Below are 9,975 nucleotides of genomic sequence, written 5' to 3' on the forward strand. Positions count from 1 at the left end.
AAATACATGAAATCTCTCAAGATCTGATTAAACAACCCACAAACAGCATCACCAGCTCCACTTATTAATAACCAGACTGACTTTATTTCAGTCAGACGTCTACAGAAGATCTTATTGAGAATGAACTAAGGTGTAGATGTTGATTTATTGTTTGAAGTTACCATGTTAGAGATCAGTGTTTGCTTTAGTTGGGCTCTTGACCCTTGATTTCTGTCTTAGTCTTTTCTCTGGCTGTTATAACCGTGTGTTTCTGAAACACATCTGTTGTAACTCAAACACCCAGAAGAAAGGCCATCAGGTGTTACACCTGTACCTAGGTGTAGGTTGTTATACTTTATATTGGTGATGATAATCATCAATTATTTATCTGTATGGCGTCTAATGAAGTAGGTGTTGTGTATTTAGTAGAAGTGATTCTAGTAAAAGTGAGATTAAGAGCCAGTGATTCTGTGATAATCAGTTAATATAAAAATGACTTTCTAAACATTTTTGTACACATACATTTTTCTTCTTTGCCAGTAATTGGTCAAACACAGACATTAATAATCAGAATATGAACCTCTACAATGGTGACGAAAAAAACATGCTGCAATGCATTTTGGGTACTATTGTAGTACAGAACTCATCCATGGCTCCCAGCATGCTCTGCAACATTTTTTTATGGTCACCATTGTTGAGGTTCATATTCTGATTATTGATGTCTTTGTGTGACTGTTTGACACCGTAGCAGACCACACTGTTTGAAAAGTTTTTCAGATTAACTGATTAATACAGAATCACTGGCTCTTAGAAATACTTTTACTATAATCAAATTACACAACACTGATAAGGAAAGTAACCTGCTGTAGACAAGAATGTGGATCCCGTGGCTGCAGATGATCCTGAAAATTAAGCATTATAATTTGAACATTTTTGCTCCAGTATGTGCAATTGCATGTGTCAAAAACATGCTGAACTTGACATGGCTCTGTATAACACACATGACGCGACTTGTGATTCACTTACTCAGCTGTGTGAGATACTTTGTTGGAGACAGACTCAGCATTATCCTCTCCAGTTCTTCATCCTCCTCCATCACTATAAAACAAAATCAATGGATCAGTAGGCTTTAAGTAACAATATAAGCACATTTGCATTTACCAGGCTGATCAGAAGCAGTACTGGAAGAAACAAGTGGTCTTGCAGTGGAAGCTGATGGTGGGGGCACCGGAGGAGTGTTTATCGTCAGCTGTTGTTGTTGCTGTTTTAAAAGATACTGCTGCAAGTTGTACATTTTGCTGCCTGGAACACAATTCTGCTTTATTATAAAGAAAGCATATCCGTCTGCCCTGGTATCCCAAATTTGTCTCCAAGTGTCTTGAGCTCTTGTTCCAAATCCAACAGTATTGTCTTCCTCCATCAAAACTGGCAATGGATCTGGCCTTTGAGACAGATACCGTTTAAGATCATCAATTTCCTTAAAGCTTCTTGAGTATTCAATAAAGGAAATTAGACTATCTTTGCAAGGACCCTCTGGGTTGAACTGCCCAGCCTGTTCTTCTTCCTCAACCTTATTGGACAGGTACAAAGCATAGCCGACATCATTCTCTAGTAACCACCTGAAAGACTGGCCCTTGTATTTGCCAAACTGTAGAATGTATTCTCCCAACACCTCTTGCTTGTCAGAGACATCCCCTCCTCTCTGTAAGACAACAGAACGGGCATTCATCCTGACCAGATCTTCTCTTTGAGGTGTTGACTTGTTCTGCAGTGAAGGGTTGTCTTTAATTATTTTTGCCTCTTCTGATGGGTCCCGGCGTAAATGGCCTGATGGGCCTTTCCTGAAAGACCTACCCGGAACTGTTTTCTTCATGATGCTGTTCTGAAATCATGGCCACATAAAAATACTTAATATAGTGAAATAAGACAGTTATCAGCAGCACTTATATATATATATATATATATATATATATATATATATATATATATATATATATATATATAAGTTATATAATATAAGTTATTTTAACTTGCCATAATATTTCAGTTTTTTTCCTTAATAAATGCAGCCTTAGAGCATAAGAGACTTATACATTTGTGTTATTTAATATTTATTTAATCCACTCAATATATGAGTAAGTATATATATCTTTAATATGAAAATGTGTACATGTATATATTAAAACAAGTTTAACTAATTCAAAATGTTGTTTTATATACAAACAGTTCAGTAATATATATAATAATATAGAATATATATGTAATAAATGTAATATGTGTGTTTAATACATATGAATTACATTATGAGTATCATATTGCATTGTTAACATTTAAAAAAAAATGTAACAAGTACTTAGAGATTAATTATGAAACATTCACTCTTACAAAGAAACTATAACAATTATATAAAATAACTGCTGTATTTTCAACGATGACTTTGGTTTAATAATATAGCACAGGAAGGCAGGTTTCAGCTTGATATCAAGCTGCAAGTGTTTAATTCCGAGGTAAGTTAAGGGTAGCGTTTCAGGAAACTCTGCATAGACTGCCAGGCCGAATGAACTGTGTCCTCTTGTGCGTGGGAATTACGCCGATTGTCTATTTGCTTTCGGGCACATCACAGTATAAATATTCGCCCAAAAAGCACTCTAGCATTAGACTGTGGAGTTTCTGTAGTGTAGTGGTCATCACGTTCGCCTAACACATGAAAGGTCCTCGGTTCGAAACCGAGCAGAAACAGCTGTCCTCTTTTGAAGAAATGTATGATCCCCTTTGAGCCGATAGTTGGCTTCAGAAGGTTTAGCCTTTACGCGCATTTTGCTGAGCCTGCACAAAATGATTTGGGACTTGCTTAGGAAGTGGGTTTCCGTAGTGTAGTGGTTATCACGTTCGCCTCACACGCGAAAGGTCCCCAGTTCGAAACTGGGCGGGAACACGTAATCTCTTTTCACAATCGTTTAGGTGGGTTTCTGTTGAGGAGGAACTCAATTCTACCAAGGCTTTGGGGCCAAGAGGCATGAACACAGTCACTAAAGGTATAGTTGATGCAGAAAAGAAAGAGCAGTCATTGTTTGACCTAAACCTATCCCACAACTGTGACATTCCAAGCCTGTCTGGCTTTCTTCTGAGGAACACGAAAAAAGAGATTTGCCTGAGTGGCCCTCTGTTGAGCAGCAGCTCTGCATCACGAAGGCCCGTCTTTACACAGGTGTAGAGATAAGCCACACTAGGCAGCGGTAATACCCACGCAGACAGTACTCTGTACTTTTGACCTGGTAGTTTAGATGAACAGATGGCCGGTGCACTCAAAGACCCAATATTTTGTACAACATATAAATATACATATATTAAATGAAAGTGGGGAAAAAAGCAAAGAAGAAATGGCCACAGAGGATTCCCGCAAACAACTGGAGAAATTCCCGGTTTGCTGCTAAAAATAGAAGGTATTTGCGAACTGAAGAGCGCAACGCAATTTGTAATTTGAAAAGCGCTCCAAGATGCATGAGATGAAAAGATCTGACACCTTCGCCACAGGTTTCCGTAGTGTAGAGGTTATGACGTTCGCCTTACACGCGAAAGGTCCCCAGTTCGAAACTGGGCGGGAACACTGGATCTATTTTCAAAATTGTTCACGTGGGTTTCTGTTCAGGAGGAACTCAACGCTTCCAAGGCTTTGCGGCCAATAGGCATTAATACAGTCACTAAAGGTAAAGTTGATGCAGAAATGAAAGAGCAGTCATTGTTTGACCTAAACCTAACCCACAACTGTGACATTCCAAGCCTGTGTGGCTTTCTTCTGAGAAACACCAAAGACGAGATTTTAGGAAACTCTGCGTAGACTGCCACGCCGAATGAACTCTGTCCTCTTGTGTAAGGGTCTTATTCCACCTAGGCCATCACGTAAGGCAGGGTCTCAAGGGGTGTCTAAAAGGGGGTACGTGGCAGGCCCTCCTTAGACCCCTGCGCGCCGGCCCTGTCTGTCCCAATGATCACCTGTGTCACCACAAACAGCCCATCAGTCCCTCTCACCGCCGATGTGACCACTAATTGCGCTTCTGTCCACTGGTAATACAAAAACTATGACCGCAAGCTGTCTATGTGTCCCCCTGATCCCCTACGTGCCCACAAGTAGCCTTTTTATCCCCTTGACGAACTTTAAAACACATCCATCTGGAGTGTTATTTTCTGATAAAATGATGCAAGCCGTAGCAGTTTCTAACACATGGCTAACCTTCTTGAAATTCAACACAATGGTCAACGAATCTGCCAATAAACCTGTTCAGGTGGCTCCTCGCTTACTCCCGAAGCACCCAGAGGTGTTAAACCCTCAGAATTCCACTGACCACAAACAGTCTGTATTTTTTACAATGGGATAGATTGTACGTGGCAAGTCCATGTCTCAGCTTTCTGAAGAGATATCAAGCTAAAACCTGATTTCCCATGCTAGTCTGGACACGTGCTACCCCTGTGGTGAGTTTCAATAAGATTGGAGAAACTTGAAATCTCGGCTCAAAAAAACTAAAAGTTTCAAGAAGATTGGAGAAACTCGAAAATTTGACCAACAAAAATCACCAAGAGAAATTTTCGAGTTTCTCCTGAGTTCTTGGAACTTTTGGTTTGTTAGTTTGAGACTAGCACAGGAAGGCAGGTTTCGCCTTGATATCAAGCTGCAAGTGTTTAATTCCGAGGTAAGTTAAGGGTAGCGTTTCAGGAAACTCTGCATAGACTGCCAAGCCGAATGAACTCTGTCCTCTTGTGCGTGGGAATTACGCCGATTGTCTATTTGCTTTCGGGCACATCACAATATAAATATTTGCCCAAAAGGCACTCTAGCGCTAGACCGTGGAGTTTCTGTAGTGTAGTGGTCATCACGTTCGCCTAACACGCTAAAGGTCCTCGGTTCGAAACCGAGCAGAAACAGCTGTCCCCTTTTGAAGAAATGTATGAACCCCTTTGAGCCGGCAGTTGGCTTCAGAAGGTTTAGCCTTTATGCGCATTTTGCTGAGCCTGCACACAATGATTTCGGACTTGCTTAGGAAGTGGGTTTCCGTAGTGTAGTGGTTATCACGTTCGCCTCACACGCGAAAGGTCCCCAGTTCGAAACTGGGCGGGAACACTGAATCTCTTTTCTGAAATCGTTTAGGTGGGTTTCTGTTGAGGAGGAACTCAATTCTAGCTAGGCTTTGCGGCCAAGAGGCATGAACACAGTCACTAAAGGTATAGTTGATGCAGAAATGAAAGAGCAGTCATTGTTTGACCTAAACCTATCCCACAACTGTGACATTCCAAGCCTGTCTGGCTTTCTTCTGAGGAACACGAAAAAAGAGATTTGCCTGAGTGGCCCTCTGTTGAGCAGCAGCTCTGCATCACGAAGGCCCATCTTTACACAGGTGTAGAGATAATTGTTAAGCCACACTAGGCAGCGGTAATACCCACGCAGACAGTACTCTGTACTTTTGACCTGGTAGTTTAGATGAACAGATGGCCGGTGCACTCAAAGACCCAATATTTCGTACAACATATAAATATACATATATTAAATGAAAGTGGGGAAAAAAGCAAAGAAGAAATGGCCACAGAGGATTCCCGCAAACAACTGGAGAAATTCCCGGTTTGCTGCTAAAAATAGAAGGTATTTGCGAACTGAAGAGCGCAACGCAATTTGTAATTTGAAAAGCGCTCCAAGATGCATGAGATGAAAAGATCTGACACCTTCGCCACAGGTTTCCGTAGTGTAGAGGTTATCACGTTCGCCTTACACGCGAAAGGTCCCCAGTTCGAAACTGGGCGGGAACACTGGATCTCTTTTTCAAAATTGTTCAGGTGGGTTTCTGTTCAGGAGGAACTCAACGCTTCCAAGGCTTTGCGGCCAATAGGCATTAATACAGTCACTAAAGGTAAAGTTGATGCAGAAATGAAAGAGCAGTCATTGTTTGACCTAAACCTAACCCACAACTGTGACATTCCAAGCCTGTGTGGCTTTCTTCTGAGAAACACCAAAGACGAGATTTTAGGAAACTCTGCGTAGACTGCCACGCCGAATGAACTCTGTCCTCTTGTGTAAGGGTCTTATTCCACCTAGGCCATCACGTAAGGCAGGGTCTCAAGGGGTGTCTAAAAGGGGGTACGTGGCAGGCCCTCCTTAGACCCCTGCGTGCCGGCCCTGTCTGTCCCAATGATCACCTGTGTCACCAAAAACAGCCCATCAGTCCCTCTCACCGCCTATGTGACCACTAATTGCGCTTCTGTCCACTGGTAATACAAAAACTGTGACCGCAAGCTGTCTATGTGTCCCCCTGATCCCCTACGTGCCCACAAGTAGCCTTTTTATCCCCTTGACGAACTTTAAAACACATCCATCTGGAGTGGTATTTTCTGATAAAATGATGCAAGCCGTAGCAGTTTCTAACACATGGCTAACCTTCTTGAAATTCAACACAATGGTCAACGAATCTGCCAATAAACCTGTTCAGGTGGCTCCTCGCTTACTCCCGAAGCACCCAGAGGTGTTAAACCCTCAGAATTCCACTGACCACAAACAGTCTGTATTTTTTACAATGGGATAGATTGTACGTGGCAAGTCCATGTCTCAGCTTTCTGAAGAGATATCAAGCTAAAACCTGATTTCCCATGCTAGTCTGGACACGTGCTACCCCTGTGGTGAGTTTCAATAAGATTGGAGAAACTTGAAATCTCGGCTCAAAAAAACTAAAAGTTTCAAGAAGATTGGAGAAACTCGAAAATTTGACCAACAAAAATCACCAAGAGAAATTTTCTAGTTTCTGCTGTGTTCTTGAAATAATGATAACAATAAATGTTTTTTTTTTTTAACTAACCACAAGGGAGATCCCCTGATCCCCGAGAGCAGGAAGGAACACCGTTCCAGTACAGAGTCAGCAGAAGAGATGGACCGTAGTGATAGCACGGTGAGGCCAAAGAAAGACCTTCGCCCGAACAGGAACTTGAACCCTGGACTCCCAAATTAAAAGTCTGATGCTCTACCGTCTGAGCTATCCTGGCTCTAGTGGATCACCTTTTATATAACAGCAGTTTTACAACAAGCTCTACAAGCTTTACAACCAAGCATCAAAAACAAAATAGAGAAGAAAGATTAGGTGGTAAAAAAATTTCAACCTTCCCGTACACTAAACGCCAGAGTGTTGCCGTGACCCGGAGTTGCTGCGGCCACAACGCAGAGTACTAACCACTATACGATCACGGCGTGCCACTGGCTCACCCAAGTTAACCCCTGGAGCCCGAATACCAGAAGCACCAGCGGCGTGTTGGTCCATCGAAGAGGGACAGGACATTTCGCTAATCAGTGGGAGGACCTTGAAAAATTCATGGATGCTTTTCCTCATGGCCTTCAGCAAACAGCGTAGTCTGCAGGATTCGAACCTGCGCGAGGAGACCCCAATGGATTTCTAGTCCATCGCCTTAACCACTCGGCCACGACTACAAGAACAGACCAGCTTCTGCTCAGTTTGTGTGCAACACTGCTGCCTGACCTACTTGCAAACAACCCAGCTCAGTCAGCAAGCTGACTGTAACCCAATAAAGGGTTTCCTTTTTGGATACAGACATAATAACAACAAAACTTTGTGCACTTATAAAATAAAGATAACAATCAAAATGTGCTGTCTGCAGCCTTTGTCTGCGCTGATCTTCATTTACAAACACGTCATTCAAATGAACCTCGAACTGTGTGAATACTCAACGAAGAGACATGAGAGATATCTATAGAAAGCTTGACATTTCTACTTTTAAACTAAACAAGTGCTGCCGAAAACAAATATTCTGTGATAAAGTAATCCATATGAAAACAAGGCGATGTCCTTTTTTCACGTCTCCCTTCATTATATCAAATGTGACCACGCCCCCGCGCTGAACGCTCTATTCAGATTCAAACTGAAGCGCGGCTTGAATACGCCCACACAGAAGAAAAAGCAGCCAGACTGTTGTTCAAGTGCTTTTATTTTTCTGTTTGCTTCGCGATGAGAGGAATAACACATAATTCACCCCAAAAAGATGTGACGTGGTTGAGGATTTGAGAAATGGATTTCCTCAGAAAAAAAAGAATGAAGCACTTTATTCAGCAGAGATCATAAAAATGAGTAAGTCTCTTTATATTTATTAATATACTTTTACTAGTTTTCACATAACGTCTAAACATTTTACTAGTTAGACTTTTTCCAAACTATAATTCTTGACTAAATGTATAATTAAGTTAAATATTATGAAGTTTCAATAACAATATACAAAACTATACCACTCAAAAGCTTGATGTAAATAATATAAATGTAACAAATACATGTAACTGTAACAAATGTAACAAAAAATGGTGTTCTTTTAATTAACCACCCTAAAAAACATGAAAAATATTCTCAGCTATTTTCAACATTAATAATAATGATAACAATAAAGGTTTTTTTTTTTTTTTTTTTTTTTAGAAATTCAGATTGTTAAAAGGATTTCTTAAGGATTGTGTGACTGGAGTAATGATGCAAAAATAAAATTAGTTTGAAAGTCAGCTTTGATTGTTCCTAATAAACTGTTTAACTGCTCCCCCATATTAAATTATGTTGTGGGATAATTAAATATATTCTAAATAAACTCCAAACTTAAAATTATATACATTTATTTTGTTCTCAAGTTCTTTCTTGTAACACCTCCCTCTCAGTGACAACAGCTGACTGAGCGGCTCTTTATGCAGCTCATTATGCAGGGCTTTGTCTTCTCAGGTGTAAATCACAATGATATTCATGATAGTTGACGCCTACTCGCATATGACTTTTACCAACAAAAAGTGTCTTAGAAAATTTTAATCAATGTATTGTTTTCTGTAAGTGAGTAAACAAGATGATTTTCACATAATTTACAAAGAAAAATTCTAGGCTACAAGCTCCGGTTCTCAAAAAGTCCAGGCACCATTGTTCTTTATGTGTTTTTTTGCCTTGTTCATTTGTCACTAACCACAAGGGAGATCCCCTGATCACCGGGAGCAGGAAGGAACACCGTTCCAGTACAGAGTCAGCAGAAGAGATGGACCGTAGTGATAGCAAGGTGAGGCCAAAGAAAGAGCTTCGCCCGAACAGGGACTTGAACCCTGGACCCTCAGATTAAAAGTCTGATGCTCTACCGACTGAGCTATCCGGGCTCTTGTGGAGCACTGGCATCTCACCTTTTATATAACAGCAGTTTTACAACAAGCTGCCCAGAAGAGACGCAGGTGTCACGGGATGAAAGCTAGAAGCAGTTAGGACAAAGGACCATAGAAGGCACAATTACCATCACAGAAAGCTAAAGCGACACTGCAAAGCCCTCCCGTAGTCGGCAGGGTTCGAACCTGCGCGGGGAGACCCCAATGGATTTCAAGTCCATCGCCTTAACCTCTCGGCCACGACTACGTCTAGCGGTAGGCTGCCTGCCCCCTTGTCTGGTGGCTCCCTGCACAGGCCAAGCGTCAAAAACAAAATAGAGAAGAAAGATGAGGTACAAAATTGTCAACCTTCCCGTACACTCAACGCCAGAGTGTTGCCGTGACCCGGATTCGAACCGGGGTTGCTGCGGCCACAACGCAGAGTACTAACCACTATACGATCACGGCGTGCCACTGGCTCACCCAAGTTAACCCCTGGAGCCCGAATACCAGAAGCACCAGCGGCGTGTTGGTCCATCGAAGAGGGACAGGACATTTCGCTAATCAGTGGGAGGACCTTGAAAAATTCATGGATGCTTTTCCTCATGGCCTTCAGCAAACAGCGTAGTCTGCAGGATTCGAACCTGCGCGAGGAGACCCCAATGGATTTCTAGTCCATCGCCTTAACCACTCGGCCACGACTACAAGAACAGACCAGCTTCTGCTCAGTTTGTGTGCAACACTGCTGCCTGACCTACTTGCAAACAACCCAGCTCAGTCAGCAAGCTGACTGTAACCCGAATAAAGGGTTTCCTTTTTTTGGATACAGACATAATAACAACAAAACTTTGTGCACT

At 41.8% G+C, this 9,975-nt stretch overlaps 1 protein-coding gene and 11 non-coding genes across 12 annotated transcripts; 5 read left to right on the plus strand and 7 right to left on the minus strand.

The window, feature by feature from the left end:
- Positions 1-807: 807 nt before the first annotated feature.
- On the minus strand, positions 808-1,753 carry LOC113097069 (uncharacterized). The gene is made up of 3 exons (XM_026262300.1): positions 1,141-1,753; positions 1,006-1,077; positions 808-881 (listed from the first exon to the last, which is right to left on the minus strand). Exons 1-3 carry the CDS (start codon positions 1,706-1,708, stop codon positions 808-810), a joined length of 714 nt encoding a protein of 237 aa, XP_026118085.1. The 5' UTR covers positions 1,709-1,753.
- A 1,088-nt stretch (positions 1,754-2,841) lies between these two features.
- Positions 2,842-2,914, plus strand: trnav-cac (transfer RNA valine (anticodon CAC)). The gene has a single exon. It is a non-coding gene; the product is annotated as a tRNA-Val (tRNA).
- Positions 2,915-3,513: 599 nt separating this feature from the next.
- trnav-uac (transfer RNA valine (anticodon UAC)) lies at positions 3,514-3,586 on the plus strand. The gene has a single exon. It is a non-coding gene; the product is annotated as a tRNA-Val (tRNA).
- A 1,240-nt stretch (positions 3,587-4,826) lies between these two features.
- trnav-aac (transfer RNA valine (anticodon AAC)) lies at positions 4,827-4,899 on the plus strand. The gene has a single exon. It is a non-coding gene; the product is annotated as a tRNA-Val (tRNA).
- A 123-nt stretch (positions 4,900-5,022) lies between these two features.
- trnav-cac (transfer RNA valine (anticodon CAC)) lies at positions 5,023-5,095 on the plus strand. Its single transcript has one exon. It is a non-coding gene; the product is annotated as a tRNA-Val (tRNA).
- A 607-nt stretch (positions 5,096-5,702) lies between these two features.
- Positions 5,703-5,775, plus strand: trnav-uac (transfer RNA valine (anticodon UAC)). The gene has a single exon. It is a non-coding gene; the product is annotated as a tRNA-Val (tRNA).
- A 1,151-nt stretch (positions 5,776-6,926) lies between these two features.
- trnak-uuu (transfer RNA lysine (anticodon UUU)) lies at positions 6,927-6,999 on the minus strand. Its single transcript has one exon. It is a non-coding gene; the product is annotated as a tRNA-Lys (tRNA).
- Positions 7,000-7,356: 357 nt separating this feature from the next.
- trnas-aga (transfer RNA serine (anticodon AGA)) lies at positions 7,357-7,438 on the minus strand. Its single transcript has one exon. It is a non-coding gene; the product is annotated as a tRNA-Ser (tRNA).
- Positions 7,439-9,063: 1,625 nt separating this feature from the next.
- Positions 9,064-9,136, minus strand: trnak-uuu (transfer RNA lysine (anticodon UUU)). Its single transcript has one exon. It is a non-coding gene; the product is annotated as a tRNA-Lys (tRNA).
- A 168-nt stretch (positions 9,137-9,304) lies between these two features.
- On the minus strand, positions 9,305-9,386 carry trnas-uga (transfer RNA serine (anticodon UGA)). The gene has a single exon. It is a non-coding gene; the product is annotated as a tRNA-Ser (tRNA).
- A 128-nt stretch (positions 9,387-9,514) lies between these two features.
- trnah-gug (transfer RNA histidin (anticodon GUG)) lies at positions 9,515-9,586 on the minus strand. Its single transcript has one exon. It is a non-coding gene; the product is annotated as a tRNA-His (tRNA).
- Positions 9,587-9,741: 155 nt separating this feature from the next.
- On the minus strand, positions 9,742-9,823 carry trnas-aga (transfer RNA serine (anticodon AGA)). The gene has a single exon. It is a non-coding gene; the product is annotated as a tRNA-Ser (tRNA).
- Between the last annotated feature and the right edge of the window lie 152 nt (positions 9,824-9,975).

This window comes from Carassius auratus, unplaced genomic scaffold (genome assembly GCF_003368295.1).
Source record: "Carassius auratus strain Wakin unplaced genomic scaffold, ASM336829v1 scaf_tig00216101, whole genome shotgun sequence".
NCBI lineage: Eukaryota > Metazoa > Chordata > Actinopteri > Cypriniformes > Cyprinidae > Carassius > Carassius auratus.